At 45.0% G+C, this 18,764-nt stretch overlaps 1 protein-coding gene across 1 annotated transcript in view; it reads left to right on the top strand.

Annotated features, from left to right (window-relative positions):
- Positions 1-1,672: 1,672 nt before the first annotated feature.
- Positions 1,673-18,764, top strand: part of LOC120989241 (protein NipSnap homolog 3A-like) — a 39,477-nt gene continuing 22,385 nt past the window's right edge. Inside the window, exon 1 of the mRNA XM_040417214.1 lies at positions 1,673-1,884. Within this exon, the coding sequence (XP_040273148.1) occupies positions 1,804-1,884 (81 nt within the window). The 5' untranslated portion in view covers positions 1,673-1,803. The remainder of the gene's footprint in view (positions 1,885-18,764) is intronic.

Raw genomic sequence — 18,764 nt, 5'->3', positions numbered from 1 at the left:
ATTTACACGTTAAATGCCATAATTCCCAAACCTTAAAGTGTTAGTCACTGGGTGACTGTGGTTCACAATTAGGAAAAAAGGGGCGGGGCAACAACAGCCAATCAGATTTCAGCCTTTGACCTTAATGAAAAGCAGATAAACTGCTGCTATTATCACAGTTTAAATGCCAAGTGTCCCAAACAGCACAATTACTCACTGGATGACTGTGGTCAAAATTTAAGAAAAGTGGGTCTAAAACAGCCAATCAGATTTGACCTATTGACTTCAATGTAAAACTTTCAAATACTGCCATTCTCACAGTTTTAAAGCCAGAGGCCCCAATCTTGGCACAGACCATGACTGGGTGACTGGGCTTAAAAACTGGGCAGAGCTTAAAACAGCCAATCAAATATTACCTAGTGCTATTCAATGGGAATATTTAAATTGCTGCCATTCTTACACTGTTAATGGCAGGGTCTTCAAACTTGGTACATTCGGTTACTGGGTGAGAGGAATTCAAATTTAAAAAGTGGGCAGAGCCACAAACAACCAATCAGATTTCCCTGGGGAAGACACCAGAGGTTAGTGATAGGTTGAAGAGAGAGAGGTGCAATGGGATTGGGTAAAGTGCACAGGTGGTGAGATGTGATCTGCAGAGTAGAGTAGAGAGTTTTTCTTCTGTAATGGCAGAGAAGTGGGTTTTGGGAGAAGAGGACTGAGCAGTTGTGTAGAGGGTCTGTGGGGACTGTGTACTGAAGCTTTCTCTGATGTTGACTATCTTTTGTTTGAAGTATGCGGCAAAGTCCTCAGCTGAGATGAGAGGAGAGGGTGGGGGCACTGGGTGACGGAGAAGGGAGTTAAGCGTGTTAATAAAGTTTTTTAGGGCTGTGGGACAGGGAATATATGAGAGATGAGAAATAGGCCTGTTTTGCATCAGCGAGTGAGGATTTGAATATGAGGAGGGATTGCTTGTGTGCGGTGAAATGATCTTTAGAATGGGATTTCTTCCATCGCCGCTCAACAGCCCTGGAAGCTTGTCTGAGTTTTTTGATCAGATCAAGTTCAAGGCCATATACCACAGAAAATGGAACCCATCCCTATAATATAAGAAAATGCAAAACCTGTTCCCATATAATGACAACAGATAAGATCCGGATCCCCAACACACAGCAGGACTATAAGATCCCTGAAGCTGAGCCTCCACTGCACCCAGAAGCACTTTGTATATTGGCTGCTGACCGGCTCATGTGGCTTTATATCTGCTCCCCTATTCTCCCAAGATTGCTGGACTATCGTACATAACAAGCACTTCTACCTTCTGTGTCACCCCTATCCCCTCATAGATTGTAAGCTCTTACGAGCAGGGCCCTCATTCCTCTTGTTGTAGTAATCAACTTGTCTGTTGCTATGTTATTTATGACTGTTTGTACATGAACCCCTGAATTGTAAGGCGCTGCGGAATATGATGGCGCTATATAAATAAAGACTATTATTATCTCTAGATATTATATGAGGGTGTTCTGTGTGATGATGTGCATTGTAGTATGGTGCCCTACTGTGCTCCTTTTAGGGGCTATGAAAGTGACGACTGTACATAGTCCACACAGGCGATGGTTAGTTCTGTTCTGTGCAGGAGCTTTTGGTATAGTCCACCCTCCCTGTTTCTTGGCTGCAGTGGCACAGGCCGGGGGGTGTGGTGAGAAGCTCATGCTCTGCTGCACGTTTATAGAGCTTGCAGACCTTGAGGCAGAGTGTGACCTGGGCCTTGTCACTTAGTGTCACTTCTACTTTTCTGTATCCCCAGGGGAATAAGACGATCAAGATATGTGCTCACTACGGACCTTGCTCTTAAAGGGGAAACTGCCTGTCTCATCTGTGTGGCGTGAGGGGACGAGAAGTACTCTGGTAAGCTCATGTGCACACTATATGCATTATGCAGATGTCAGCAGAGCTCTGGTTTCTAGACACTTTAAAGGGGCTGTCCAGTTTTATATAAAGTGTCTATTGTTATACAGTAGCACCAGCTCATAAAATGTCTGTTTTAAAGGAGTAATCCAGGTTGTAAAATTGATGACCTATCTTTAGGATCAGGTTATGCCCAAAACCAGAAGTGTCCTTTATACTTTCTCTGCTTTTATGATCCACTCCTGATTTTGGCTTCCATAACTGCTTGCAGAATCCTGACTGTATAGGATAGGTCATCAGTATAAGGTGGGGGTCCTGCTGATCAGCTGTTTGCACCATACTGTACTTTTCCTAGCTGCCCTGCTTGATGTCCAATTCAAGTGAATGAAGCCCCTACTTGTGCACAAATGAAAAGCTGTAGATAGCCTATATCAGTAACCTCCAGCTGTGGTGAAACTACAACTCCCAGCATGCTCTATTCATTTCTATGGAGTTCTGAGAACAGCCAAGCAAGTGTGCATCTTGGGAGTCGTAGTTTTACCACTGCTGGAGCGCCGGAGGTTAGTTATCACAGGCCTATATGATATACACTCACCTAAAGAATTATTAGGAACACCATACTAACTAGCTCACAAGCGGAGCCCCAACGCTAGTGTGAAAGTAGCCTAATATGTAAGGTTCCAAGCAGAAACGCCATTCTGAGCTCAGCGGCTGATGTGATTGGAAATGTCTGTCACAAACACAGCAATTAGACACATAAGACAACTAGCTTAAGGTCTTATGGGAGTATTGTTGGGGATTGGGAAGATACCATATTTTTTGATCTATAAAGGCACACTTTTTAGCAACAAAAAATATATCATCTAAAGAAAATAATGTGTATATACACTCACCTAAAGAATTATTAGGAACACCATACTAATACGGTGTTGGACCCCCTTTTGCCTTCAGAACTGCCTTAATTCTACGTGGCATTGATTCAACAAGGTGCTGATAGCATTCTTTAGAAATGTTGGCCCATATTGATAGGATAGCATCTTGCAGTTGATGGAGATTTGAGGGATGCACATCCAGGGCACGAAGCTCCCGTTCCACCACATCCCAAAGATGCTCTATTGGGTTGAGATCTGGTGACTGTGGGGGCCATTTTAGTACAGTGAACTCATTGTCATGTTCAAGAAACCAATTTGAAATGATTCGAGCTTTGTGACATGGTGCATTATCCTGCTGGAAGTAGCCATCAGAGGATGGATACATGTTCTCATTCTGTTTACGCCAAATTCGGACTCTACCATTTGAATGTCTCAACAGAAATCGAGACTCATCAGACCAGGCAACATTTTTCCAGTCTTCAACAGTCCAATTTTGGTGAGCTCGTGCAAATTGTAGCCTCTTTTTCCTATTTGTAGTGGAGATGAGTGGTACCCGGTGGGGTCTTCTGCTGTTGTAGCCCATCCGCCTCAAGGTTGTGCGTGTTGTGGCTTCACAAATGCTTTGCTGCATACCTCGGTTGTAACGAGTGGTTATTTCAGTCAACGTTGCTCTTCTATCAGCTTGAATCAGTCGGCCCATTCTCCTCTGACCTCTAGCATCCACAAGGCATTTTTGCCCACAGGACTGCCGCATACTGGATGTTTTTCCCTTTTCACACCATTCTTTGTAAACCCTAGAAATGGTTGTGCGTGAAAATCCCAGTAACTGAGCAGATTGTGAAATACTCAGACCGGCCCGTCTGGCACCAACAACCATGCCACACTCAAAATTGCTTAAATCACCTTTCTTTCCCATTCTGACATTCAGTTTGGAGTTCAGGAGATTGTCTTGACCAGGACCACACCCCTAAATGCATTGAAGCAACTGCCATGTGATTGGTTGACTAGATAATTGCATTAATGAGAAATAGAACAGGTGATCCTAATAATTCTTTAGGTGAGTGTATAAATGAATGGCTGCAGGTAGAGCGCATGAGCTTTAAGGGATTGTCTAACTTTTATTAAAGGGAACCTGTCACCTCTCCAAACCATTCCAAGCCGCCAGCAGTACCTGCGTGTAGCCAGCAGCGTGTTTCTGATGATGCCTTTCTTCCTGAAGGCAGATGCAGCAAAAGTACTGAAAACGTTCTTTTATCCCCTGCCCGGCGCGCTTCTCCACACATGCTTGAAGTCAAGGAGGCAGCGGCCTCACGGTAACCACGCCCCCTTCCTGCCCCTTCGCTCTGACTGACAGCGCTTATGCAGAGAGTTCGGCTGCCTTTGCCGAACAGCCGGCTGTTAGTCACAGCGAAGGGGCAGGAAGGGGGCGTGGTTACCGTGAGGCCGCTGCCTCCTTGACTTCAAGCATGTGTGGAGAAGCACGCCGGGCAGGGGATAAAAGAAAGTTTTCAGTACTTTTGCTGCATCTGCCTTCAGGAAGAAAGGCATCATCAGAAACACGCTGCTCGCTACACGCAGGTACTGCTGGCGGCTTGGGATGGTTTGGAGAGGTGACAGGTTCCCTTTAAGTGATGACCTCTCCTCAGGATAGGCAATCACTAGTTGATCATCAGGGGTTTGACATACAGCACCTTCGGGTGTAGCTTCGGTGCTGAAATTACGCAGCACCCCCAACCGTGTAGAGTGGGGATCAGCAACCTCTGGCACTCCAGCTGTTCTGAAACTACAACTCCCAGAATGCTCCTTTCATTTTAATGGAAGTTGCAAGAACAATCGTTTAAATGTGCATGCTGGGAGTTGTAGTTTCACAGCAGCTGGAGTGCCGAAGGTTGCTGATCCCTGGTGTAGAGGACAGCGCTCTTTACTGGCATGTCGTGACTTCAGTGACAAACTCCCTCCACTACACACAGATCTACACCCAAGCAGCTGATTGGAGGAGGGGCCATCACTTGATAAAGCTGGACCGTGCCTTTAAAGTTGTGTCCCTTGGTGGGGATCATTCCCATGAAAGATCTGGTTACATAATGATGTCAAAGGGCTACAACATGATGATCTCATATGGACAGACACAGACTGTTTACAGACCAGGCACATTATCTATGCAGTATTAAAACCGTCATCATAAATACCTTTATAGCAGCGATGAGAATATGGAAATACCAGTGCTTGTGTTACGATGAGGGAATATGCTTCATATCACTTTGTCTGCATCCAATCCGCATTATTTACTGATCGGATGCGGACCTGCTCATTTTAGTCGGAGCGCAAAAGATGCATCCGTATGTCCATTTCGCGGCCCCGCAAAAAAATAGAACATGTCCTATTCTTGTCCGTTTTGCAGACAAGTATAGGCATTTCTACAATAGTGTGGGACCTGGGGAACGAGAAAGTGTAGGGCACACACAACCGGTAACCATTTTTTGCGGATCTACAGTTTGAGGACCCCAAAACGGACACGTTATGTGCCTGAGGCCTTAACAGGGTTCTCCTCAGGATAGGTCATCAATATCAGATCAGCGGGGGGGCAAATACCATAGACCGCAGCGGAAAGGAAGAGAGACAGGAAACAGCACACTGCACGCCCCGTCTCTTCATATAACTGATCTGCATGAGTGCCAGGTGTCGGACCCCCGACAATCTGATATTGATGACCGATCCTATCATTAGTAGAACCGGACAACCCCTTTAAAAAGATTAAGGGTACAACCACATGGCGCAGTTATGTTTCAATTTCACTGTGGTCAAGTACCGCGTGGCCATACGGACCACAGCTGGCTCTTGTTAACCCATGAAGACCGCACTCGGTCTGCTTTGTGAATAGCTGTGTGGCATTGAAGGTGCCCGCGGCCATTAGCAATGCAGACCGACTAAACAGTGTGGTCTTGTTAGGCTAACAAGAGCCAGCTGTGGCCCATAGGGTACTCAGACGTGGATCAGCTGCATCGCAGCCGCGCAGTGTGGTCGGAACATTAGATGCCATATTTAATTGGTATCTGTAGGTGCTACTCTACCCACAGAAAGCCAGCTCCTATTTTGGGAGCATTTAAAGGGAACCTGTCATCGGGATTTTGTGTATAGAGCTGAGGACATGGGTTGTTAGATGGCCGCTAGCACATCCGCAATACCCAGTCCCTATAGCTCTGTGTGCTTTTATTGTGTAAAAAAAAAAAAAGATTTGATACATATGCAAATTACCTGAGATGAGTCCTGTCCCTGACTCCTCTCACATACAGGACTCATCTCAGGTTAATTTGCATATGTATCAAATCGTGTTTTTTTTTTTACACAATAAAAGCACACAGAGCTATGGGGACTGGGTATTGCGGATGTGCTAGCGGCCATCTAGCAACCCATGTCCTCAGCTCTATATACAAAATCCCGGTGACAGGTTCCCTTTAAGCTGCACAGCGTCCTCTCTCCTACCCACGTTGATATGCCCCATAGTTGAAATGAAGCCTATTCCATAAACCCCTCCACCCACCTTCCACTGGCCAAGTTAATACAGTTTAAAGCAAACACTATATGAGATTTGTATTACAGGTCCAGCAGGGCGATTGAGCAAGCCATGGACCTGTAATTCATTCTCTCATGCTGGTAGTAGCTGTCCTAGCTGTGTAGAACAGCTCCAAGGCTACTGCGCATGCCCTAGAGCTGTTCTACACTACCTACAAGTGCAGATACAAGGTGGTTGGTGATAGGTGTCGCTGTACATGCGCACATTTACAATCCCAGCCACCAGAGAGGCTGGAGCTATGTTTTACAAAGTGGAAGTACGGGCACCACTGCTGGATTGCAGCGATGGGTGTAACTCCTGACAATGAGCACTCTATAATGGGATGGAAAACTGGATTAAACACAGGAAAGCACACAGTTTGGATAAAAGGATTACATTAGTAAGTCACTTATTCATGTTTTAGGCATGATAAAAGGTGTGATATGAGGTGAGACAACCCCTTTAATTGGTTTTAGTCTGTGTTAGGCTACATGCACACGAACGTTGTTTGTTTCCGTGTCCGTTACGTTTTTTTTGCGGATAGGATGCAGATCCATTTATTTCAATGGGTCTACAAAAAATGCGCACAGCACACCGTGTGATGTCCGCATCAGTATGTCCGTTCCATAGCCCCGCAAAAAAAATAGAACATGTCCTATTCTTGTCCGTTTTAGGCATTGTTACAATGCATCCGCAAAAAAAAAAATGGATGTCATCCGTTTTTTTTTTTGCGGATCCGCAATTTGCACATACGGTCGTGTGCATGTAGCCTTAGTCTTAGGGCTGGGCCATATGGCCTAAAACCAATATTGCGATATAATTTGAAGCATGTGCGATATAACGATATATCACGATATATTACTATTTTCTTCTGTATGTATACAAATTACAAAACTTTTCAAGAAATTTTTTAAGATGTGTATTGTGTAACAGATCTTTTTCCAAACAATGTAAAGATGAAGTGTTAGTAAAACACAAAATTGTTTAAAATAAAGTGCAAAATGTAAAAAAAGAAACATTACATTTCTTCCTGCTGTCCTGATTACACAAAAATAAGGCTACATGCACACGACAGTGAAAAAAAAATCTGTTAAAAAATGGACACACTCAGTTTTTCATGGCCATTTTGCATCAGTGTGTGCATTAATTTTCTGGCCGTGTGTCCGTTTTGCATCAGTTTTTGAAAATTGGAAGAATTTAATTGGCAGTTATTTCTAGACCCACCCTTCTGATAACACCCACAGGATGGTAGGCCCCCAGCTAAAATAATGTCCCCCATAGTGTAAGATTATTATTTTTTTACTGCCCCCAGCTTTAATAATGCCCCTTATTTTGGCCCCAGCTAAAATAATGTCTTCCAAGGTGTAAATAATTTTTTTATAGTGCCGCCAGCTTTAATAATGCCCCCAATGTAGGGCCCCATCTTAAATAATTTCCCCCATGGTTTAAATAATGCCCCCATAATGGCCCACCACAGATTTTTTTTTATTTTTATTTTTTATTTTTTTTTATTGACAAAACAAAACTAAACATAAACCTCACCTTATCTCTTCTCTCTTCATTGAACGGGACCTGCCGAAGGTGCGCGATGACATCACTGCACGCTTCCACGTGGTTACGTCACCATGCATATCGCAGGTCCTTCGGCAGGTCCTGCTCAATGAAGAGAGAAGAGACTGCTGCATCGCGAGCAATTGGATGAGGTGATTTTTTATTATTATTTTTTCAACCCCCTCCTGGGTAAAGTGTACCCGTTTTTAACTCCCGTTAGACGGGTGCACTCCTGTCAATCGGCCGTTAAAAACTGTACCATTGATTTCAATGGGTCCGTCTGACGATGAAAACTGGCAAAAATAGGACATGTCCTATTTTTGGACGGACTGTATTCACTGGCCGTTAAAAGAACGGTCATGTGAATAGCCCCATAGACTTTCATTGTTGCTAAAAATGGCCGTGTGACGGCCGCTACTCAGACGGCCGTCACACGGCCATTATTCACTGTCGTGTGCATAGGGCCTAAAGCCTGCACATATTTGAACTGCTCTCCCTGCCCACCTGCTGATGATTGACAGGCTTCTACCTAGTTTTCTCCCTTTCTCTCTAGGAGAGAACTGCCAATCATCAGATGGGTGGGGAGAGCAGGAGATCATGAATATCCATGACTCTTCTCAGGTAGATTTGACTCTTTTCAAGGCCTGGGCTGCAATGATGGTGATGCTGGTTCTCAGCAACCACTGACTTTTAGCTGATGTGTGACACACCGGTGACATCAGTGAGGTCAGCATAAAGCTGATGACAGGTTCCCTGTAAATATACAACAAATTTAAAACTTTATTTGCAACATGTAGTGCAAATACGAACATGACTGAACAACATCAGTGTTTATGCTCCTTGCGTGCCGTGATTAAACTTCTTGCACATTAGACGAGGTTTTTCGCCAGGAACACAAGTTTGTCCACAGTCTCGGGCTTCAGTGCAGATCGGTGGCATGTTACTATGTTGCCACTGGTGCTGAATGCCCTTTCTGAGGGGGAACTCCTTGCCACCGAGGGAAAATAAGCCTAGTGCAGCCTCCACCACACCAGTAGGTCAGCTTCTCCTTCTACATCCAGTGCCTGCAGGTAAGGCTACTTTCACACTTGCGTTTTGGGTGGATCTGTCCCCATTGACTTACATTGAGTGTCAGGACGGATCCATTTGGCTCAGTTTCGTCAGACGGACAGCAAAGCACTGCAGGCAGCGTTTTTGGTCTCCGTCTCCAGAGAGGAATGGAGACTGATCGGAGGCAAACTGATGCATTCTGAACGGATCCTTTTCTATTCCGAATGCATTAAGGACAAACTGATCCGTTTTGGGCCACTTGTGAGAGCCCTGAACGGAACTCACAAACGGAAAGCCAGAACGCCAGTGTGAAAGTAGCCTAACTCTTAAGCTCAATTTCAATTGCTTCTCTGTCAGTGAGTGCAGCTGGGCTAGGCTGAGCGGATGCATTTTTGCCCAGACTTCGTTTACTCCTCTTGGGTTCTCTCTGGGTTTCTCCATCAGCTTCTGTGCTTGTGTGTGATGGTGGTGACTCTGTGGCAGACACAGCTTACGTCTCTAGCGGTTGAATTTCTGCTGCTGCTTTTGTGAAGATGAACTCTCTTTGGTCATCTGCTATATATGATGATCCGAAGCGTGGGTCAACAGGAGGCCATATCCAGGAGGTCATCAGTTGCAGGGTTTGAGTACTTCTCAATTAAATACTTGAGGATGGCTCTCTTCATGTCCTTCATCAGGTCTGTGTCAATGTCATCATCAGCTAGAGGAAGAACTGTGGTGTTTAGAAGGTGGAGCACAGGTTTGACATACGACACACTCGTATACTCTTCTCCAGACAGAGCATCTGTGAACTCCAACAGGGGATTGAGGGTCTTGTTCATAGATTCTAACACATCAATGTCCTGCCAAGTTGGCACCAGGTGCCTGGTTTTCTTGTCTGCTTTCAGGACCTGTGATATGGCCTTCTCTTGTTCAAGCAGCTGCTAAATCATCTGTTGTCGAGACCCCCATCTTGTTGGTGTTTCAGTGATGAGGCGGTGAGGAGGCAGGTTTAGCTCAGCCTGGGCATTAGCCGTTTCTCTCTTCCTTTTCCAAGTGTAAGAAAAGGCACTCACTATTTTCTTGCATTTGCCAATTGCATGTTCAACACGGGCGTCTTTCACACTTCTCTCTAAGGACAAAATTTGAAGATATTAGAAAGATACCCCCGCATAATGTTGAACTAGTCTAGGACTAAAAGAAACGTTTACCTACCGATGGCGAGGTGGAGCCTGTGGCCGAAGCACTGCAGTCTTGTTCAGTCGTTCATTTCCACTGCTTTCACGATATTTGTGCCATTGTCGGTGGTTATGCAGACTTGTAACTCTTCTAGTCCCCATGACTCCAGTGCTGCTCCATTGTGCGACTGGACCACAAGTCTGTAGTAGTTGCATAGTGTTTTATGCTCTGGAGTTCTTTCTTCACTTGCTCGCGGACTTTGTCATACAGTTTGGGCATTTCAGTTTGGGTAAAGTGTTTGCCGTTAGGTACAGTACCTCGTAACGTGGATCGAGTGTCTTAATCATGTTCTGAAAGCCGCTTTTCTCCACTGTAAGAAACGGCACCATGTCCTTACACAGGTACATGGTAATGACATTTGTAATATCAATCCACCGCCTGTGTTTGGGGTGGAAACTGTCCCATCTGAGATATGCTATGCGGCCAGTTGGTTTCTGGTAAAGTGATGTCTTTATTTAATTGTTCTGTATCTTGATGATGGTGTCCAAAAAGTTTATTTTAGTAAAGGAGTTGATGAGTATTGCATTTCTGGTTGAATTTAACTAACTGTTTTTTGATTTCTTTTGTCATATGGAATGCCTTTTAGAAAATGCTTTTAAAATATTAATCTGGTGTGTAGGGGCAGGGCCACCTTTTTGGTTTACATTTGACTAACTGGGCGTTTGTGGAGGGCGCAGTTTTCAGCTATCTTCGTATACAAATTTGTTGTTTTCCCCATCTTTGCTATTATTCTCGCCCGGCATAGTTTGCAGATTATATTTTTCTGCTCAACATCTGACTCCTTTAACCCAAACCAGGTCCATATGACCGATTTCGCACCTGTCTTCTTTATGAGCACCTACTCCTTCTCCACACATGTAGGCTCCTTCATGCTTGCAAGTTGACTAAAACAGGCACACAGCTTAATAACATCTAGGGCTGCAGGAAACAATTATTTAAGCAATTGAGTATTAATCGAGTACTCTAATAGGAAAAACCTTAACATATTGCTAAAATTGCTTTATGAAAACAATATTTTTATCAGCCCCATGCCATTGCCACCATCATCATGTCCCTCAGCCAGCGCCATCAGCCCCATGCCATTGCCATTGCCATTTGCCACCATCATCATGTCCTCCAGCCAGCGCCATCAGCCCCATGCCATTTTTTTGCCACAATCATCATGTCCCCCATCCAGCGCCATCATCCCCATGCCATAGCCATCCAACCACCGGTAGATTCGGGCCCCTGCTGCTACTTACCTTTCCTGCAGGGCGGGCTGATGGAGTCCGCAGGAGACGAGACGGGCCGCGTTTTCTTCCCAGCATGCACGGGAGGGACCTGACGTTACACACAGCGTCAGCCAGTGCACTGACGATGTGTGAACGCAAGGCCCTGCAGCGCGGTGCAGAGTCGGGAGGCCACGGAACGGTGAGTGAGAAGCTTCTTCAATTCACTACCCTCTGTGGTCATCTATCGCGATATGGTGATATAACTAAAATCTATATCGTCGGCCGAATTGATGACGATAATATTGTATATCGTTTATATCGCCCTCCCCTAGTTAGTCTTACATTATTTGTGTATCATACACAACATAATTTTTTCAATAAAAGATAGCGGGGAGAATTTATAATGAGAAGGAGCATATCTACCATGGAAGCAGCTGCTATGGGGCCTGAGCTCAGGAATGAGCACAGGAGGAGGACAAATGAATTTACTTTCAGGGCTTAGGGAGAGTTGAGTATGGTGGTCCCAGTTCTAGCACTGGTATTTCTCACCATTCACCCGTCTTCTTCTTCAGGTACTGCACAGTGCACAGATTCAGAACGGGACATAGGCGAGCACACTATGATGTGACACTGTGCAACGTCAGGTCAGTGTAGTGCATGCCTAGACACAGTGCTGCATGGCGAGTAGAGGCCCCAGTGGGAGGAGAAGAGTATTTTTTATTTATTTATTTTGTTCTGGTCTGAGGTCTGCTTTAAGGTGACCGAGTAGGAGGGGGGCTGGTTCAAAACCTTGCTGTGGGGCCCTGTCAGTTCTAGTTACACCACTGATCATAAGGGTAATATTTGACGTTGGTTTTGCTTGAGTCTGCATTATTGTTCTTTGCAATAAATTTATTAAACGGCAAATTAAGTGGCATTTATTAAAGGGGTTCTCCGGGAAGTAAGAAAATGAAAATACTTAAATATTGCTTTATTATAAATATATTCCCAAATACATTTCATTAGCTATAATGGCTTGCTTTGTCTATGGAGCAGTCATTAGGAGAAATAAAATGGCCGCCGTCCTATCAATACACAAAAAAACCTGTCCTAATCACACAGGAGGACAAGTTACTTTACCACAATGAGTGCTGCCTCATCCTCCTCTCTGCTCTGCTTGTCAGAAATCATGATCCTGAATACAGGAGAATCTCTGTGGGAATGGAGACCTGAGAGGAGTGTGAGGTGTGGCTAATGAGCAACAGCACTTGTATGTAGTCTCCATTACCACAGCCCCACATTACCACAGTCTGTCCTGTCCGTCCTCTCTGTACTTCATGTCTCCTCGTGAACTAAATTCCCCAGATATTCAGCTAAAGTTCTTATCATTTGTATTCAGGATTATAATCCCTAACAAGTAGGAGGGTGAGGGCAGCTCTTTACCTCAGTGTTGTGAATTAACTTGTCCTCATGTGTGATCAGGACAGGTTTTGAGTGACAGTGGCCATTTTGTTTCCCCCGATGATTGCTCCCCAAACAAAACGAGCCATTATAACTAATGAAAGTTATTTGAGAATATATTTATAATAAAGTAATATTTAAGTATTTTCATTTTCTTAATTCCCAGAGAACCCCTTTAACATATTTGTGCCACTATTGTGGAATTAAAAAGTCACAAATTATGGCACATGCCATAATTTTCTTTCTTTTTTTTTTTTTTTAGCTTGTCGCAAGAAAAGGGAGTGAGACTTAGGCTACTTTCACACTGGCGTTTTGGGTTTCCATTTGTGAGATCCGTTCAGGGCTCTCACAAACGGTCCAAAACAGATCAGTTTTGCTCTAATGCATTCTGAATGGGAAAGGATCCGTCCAGAATGCATCAGTTTGGCTCATTTTGCCTCCGTTCTGTCTCGTTCCATTTTGCAGCATTTTGGTGTCCATCTGGCGAAACTGAGCCAAACGGATCCGTTCTGACACACAATGTAAGTCAATGGGTACGGATCCGTTTTCTATGACACAATCTGGCACAATAGAAAACGGATCCGTCCTCCATTAACTTTCAGTGGAGTTCATGATGGATCCGTCTTGGCTATGTTAAAGATACTGTAACACAAACGGATCTGTTCTGAACGGATGCAGACGGTTGTATTATCTGAATGGATCCGTCTGTGCAGATCCATGACAGATCCGCACCAAACGCGAGTTTGAAAATAGCCTTAGTGGGAGGGGCTGAAACTCACTGGATTTACTATAACTGTTGCCAGAAACTTCTGTAAGTTTATAGCTTAAGTCTATGCCAGCCCCTAGACCCTTTCTGAAGAACAGAGGGCCAGAGATGCATCTAATTTATTAAGAGGCATCTTCCTGTTAATAAATTAGGCACTTCTCACTCCAGCACACAGAGGATCTCCCACCGTTTGTTAAATTTGGCTCATCTGTAAACCTGACGTTTTTGCCTAGAAATGCTACTCCAGTTTCTTTATGCCACCTTAGTGTCATGTGTATGATTCTTCCCTTCCCACTATACCATCTTTCCACTTCTTGGGGGAGTGATGGTGATTAAGTGCCTGTACCCTGTGCGGTGCACCAGGATTCCCACTGCTGTGCTTCCTAATTGGGATGTTCCTGTTCCCTAACAAATTCTCCTGCGGTGCTCCACTATTTCATAACATATATTAGCTAACAAAATAAAATGATACAATGAATTATATATTTACAAATATCAACTACGGTATAGTTTAATCCCAAGTTTATATATTGTAACCTAAGAGGCCATATACACGACTGTGACCGTTTTGCAGACTGCGGATCCGCAAAACATGGACTCCATCCGTGTGCACCATGCGGTAAAGATTCATTGACTTCAATGCGTCTACGATCCACATGTTGCGGATAAAGATAGGACAAGTCCTATCTATTGCAGCACGGCCACACAGACATGGAAACAATACATGATTTATGTACTTAGTTTATTTCTTAAGACATTTAGTGAAATAAATGAAAATACATCATCTAGGGAGACATAGTCTTCACGTGATGCAATTATCTTTTTTTATTATATTGAGTGTCATTCTGTGCAGCCTGTCTGGTGATTTAACGAATGTCTCTATAGTAGAGAATTGCATATTATTCCAGTATGTTTTGGGAGAATGTCAGCAGGTTGCATGGCACAGAAACTGAGGCATCACAACCACAAGTGTGCAGGAGGCAGTCCCTTCACGTTCAGTGCCCTGGACACTGAATCGCCTCCCCTCTGATTTAAGTGATGGCTCTAGCGGTCTCCTCATTGGTTGCTAGAGCTGTCACTCAGAGTGCATGACTATCACACAAGGTATGTTTTAATTTGTTTTTGTTTTTTTGCTCCTCTCATCAGCTACTTATATATTGTGCTGTAAGCAGTTTTGAAAGGTCAAAGCTGCTGATAGATTCCATTCAACAAAGTGGTGATGCATGCTGAGTATAGAAGGACAACTTGGTGGAATATGTTGGCTAAGTAAAAATAAATGGTTAATAAAGTAATCCTCCTATGCCTTCTGGAGTTTAGCCACGGTGCAATAGAAGTAAATTAGGACCAGTGTTGTAAGCCAGTAATGTGCATCTTGTTTCAGGTCTTATAGCTAACCGGTGTGATGTGTATGTTGCCATCTAGCATGGTCTTGTCCTAGCTGACTAGTGGGTACATTCAATTGATTATTATATTGATTGTTATAGATTAATGTTTACTAAACTTTCAGATTTTGGCGGAACGGGACAACCATCTAATGTGTATAGTGGCCTTCTGACTCTCTCCACGACGTCTGGAAAAAGAAAGGCAGTTGGATTCCAGCATTCCCAATCATTTTGTTCTCATTTATAATCTGACACCAGAGGTGTCTAACAGGGGCTTAAAGTCCTTTACATGGGACTGTTATCTGACTGATTAACAACGAGCATTTGTACGATATTGGCCCTTGTAAGGGTACTTTCACACTAGTGTTTTTCTTTTCCGGCATAGAGTTCCGTCCTAGGGGCTCTATACCGGAAAAGAACTGATCAGGCATATCCCCATGCATTCTGAATGGAGAGTAAGCTACTTTCACACTTGCGTTGTTTGATTCCGGCAGGCAGTTCCGTTGCCTGAACTGCCTGCCTGATCAGGCAAACTGTATGCAAACGCATGTCATTTAATCTGACTGATCAGGCATTTTTCAGACTGATCAGGATCCTGATCAGTCTGAAAAATGCCTGATCAGTCAGAAAAATGCATTGCAATACCGGATCCGGTATCAGGCGTAGTGTTAATCATCATATCTAAACTGTGCTCCCCATGTGTACCGTACTTACCGGTACATGTCACGCTCCTGTAGTAAGCACTAGCAGCTAGCAGGCAGGCCGGGCTGCAGGCGGCCGTAACTCACTGAGGTCACGTGCCTGCTCCGCCTACTTCATTCATAAAGTAGGCGGAGCAGGCATGTGAGTTACGGCCGCCTGCAGCCCGGCCTGCCTGCTAGCTGCTAGTGTTTATTACAGGAGCGTGACATGTACCGGTAAGTACGGTACGCAGGGGAAGCGCAGTTTAGATATGATGATTAACACTACGTATACAGTACATACTGAGCGGCGAGGCCAGAGTACAGTGCCTGCCCGGCCCCGACGCTCTCCCCGCCTACTACAGACCCTCCTTAGGGATCTGTGGATGGGATAATGATGGAGGGGGGTCTGTGGATGGCATTATGATGGGGGGATTTGTGGATGGCACTGTTATGGGGGGATCTGTGGATGACACATATAGCAGTGTCATCCACAGATCCACTACCCCATAACAGTGCCATCCACAGATCCCCCCCCATCATAATGCCATCCACAGACCCCCCCCCATCATTATCCCATCCACAGATCCCCTCCACCATCATAATGCCATCCACAGATCCCCCCCACCATCATAATGCCATCCACAGATCCCCCACATAACAGTGCCATCCACAGATCCCCCACATAACAGTGCCATCCACAGATCCCCCACATAACAGTGCCATCCACAGATCCCCCACATAACAGTGCCATCCACAGACCCCCCCCCATCATTATCCCATCCACAGATCCCCCCCACCATCATAATGCCATCCACAGATCCCCCCCACCATCATAATGCCATCCACAGATCCCCCACATAACAGTGCCATCCACAGATCCCCCCCACCATCATAATGCCATCCACAGATCCCCCACATAACAGTGCCATCCACAGATCCCCCACATAACAGTGCCATCCACAGACCCCCCCCCATCATTATCCCATCCACAGATCCCCCCCACCATCATAATGCCATCCACAGATCCCCCCCACCATCATAATGCCATCCACAGATCCCCCACATAACAGTGCCATCCACAGATCCCCCCCCATCATAATGCCATCCACAGACCCCCCCCCATCATTATCCCATCCACAGATCCCCTCCACCATCATAATGCCATCCACAGATCCCCCCCACCATCATAATGCCATCCACAGATCCCCCACATAACAGTGCCATCCACAGATCCCCCCCACCATCATAATGCCATCCACAGATCCCCCACATAACAGTGCCATCCACAGATCCCCCACATAACAGTGCCATCCACAGACCCCCCCCCATCATTATCCCATCCACAGATCCCCCCCACCATCATAATGCCATCCACAGATCCCCCCCACCATCATAATGCCATCCACAGATCCCCCCCCACCATCATAATGCCATCCACAGATCCCCCCCCCACCATCATAATGCCATCCACAGATCCCCCCCCCACCATCATAATGCCATCCACAGATCCCCCACCACCATCATAATGCCATCCACAGATCCCCCCCACCATCATAATGCCATCCACAGATCCCCCACATAACAGTGCCATCCACAGATCCCCCACATAACAGTGCCATCCACAGATCCCCCACATAACAGTGCCATCCACAGATCCCCCACATAACAGTGCCATCCACAGATCCCCCACATAACAGTGCCATCCACAAATCCCCCACCACATAACAGTGCATCATCCACAGATACCCCATAATAGTGTCATGCACAGACCGCCATTAGTTCAAACCCACCAAGAGCACACCTTTTGGTTAAAAATATATTTTTTCTTATTTTCTTCCTCAAAAACTTAGGTGCGTCTTATAGGGCGAAAAATACGGGTAATAATTTACGGAGATACCAAAATTTTAGTTTCTGGGTAGAAGACCATCCAGAAACCATTAAGGTTTATGCACATGACCATATTTTATTTTATTTTTTTGCAGCCAATATGCGGAACCATTCACTCAATGGGTCCGCAAAATAAGGGAAATGACTGTATGTGCATTCCGTTTACGTATGTCCACATGGCCATTGCACAAAAAAGATAGAACATGTCGTTTTCTTGTCTGTTTTGCGGACAAGGATAGGCATTGTTACAATAGATCCGCAAAAAAAACAACTGATGCAATACGGATGTCACACCGACATCATCCGTGTTTTGCAGAAAGCAAAATGCATATGAGCCCTTAATCTGTATGAGGACAAGTAATCGCAGTAGCCATCGCTTATCCCCATACAGTGGATGTGACTGCTGAATGTAAATGCAGCAGACAGTTATGGGGAATGAACGGTTCCTTTTCAGTCATTGTCTGCTCAGTCGTCGTTTGTAAATGTTCAATTACCCCATTCTGCCCAGTCAGAACGCATGTTGTTTCAGTCTAGCATTCATGTGTATGTGGGAGTCAGGAGAGAGCTGTCTGCCGACAGCTATTTGAAGTGTATGGCCAGCGTTAGTCACGCAGATTACAGGATTCCCACAGTTATACAGTCCCTGTAATACTGTGATCTGGGTCTTGCTGCCTCTTGATGTGGTAACCTAATAAGGCCTCTGCCCTATCTGATGGCAGAGTCAGCTCTGAGTAAACACTTAGGGAATCTGGGCCAGTGACTTCAGTATTCTTCAACTAAGGTCAGGTACAAAAGCATCAGGTGTTCTGGTTGAAGCTTAACAGAGAGCATGACCTTTCCCTGCTGAAGCATGGAGACAGAATACCTCTCCCTCTTCTTACAGTGTTAGTACCCTATATAATGTGCTACTCAAAGGCAAACTTTAGATCAGTAGAGTAGGGTTTGTCGGTTGGAAAAGTACTAAAAGTACAGTAGTAACATTATCTTCAACTGTCTCTGAAAACATCTGTCCATTCTCTGCAGACCTTATATGCTGACACTTGCTGGATATTTCCAATTGGTATTAAAAAGTAGCACTTTGGATATTATTTATGTGATGCATATTAGACCAATGTTGGTAAGTGTCTAGGGCAGCAGTCAGCAACCTTCGGCACTCCAGATGTGTTGAAACTACGACTCCCAGCATGCTCCATTCACTTTTATGGGAGTCCTGAAAATAGCTAAGCAAGTGTGCATGCTGGGAGTCGTAGTTTCACCACAGCTGGAG

Source organism: Bufo bufo, chromosome 2, assembly GCF_905171765.1.
Source record: "Bufo bufo chromosome 2, aBufBuf1.1, whole genome shotgun sequence".
NCBI lineage: Eukaryota > Metazoa > Chordata > Amphibia > Anura > Bufonidae > Bufo > Bufo bufo.
The sequence above is the reverse complement of the archived record's forward strand: the minus strand, read 5'-3'. Positions and strand labels throughout refer to the sequence as shown.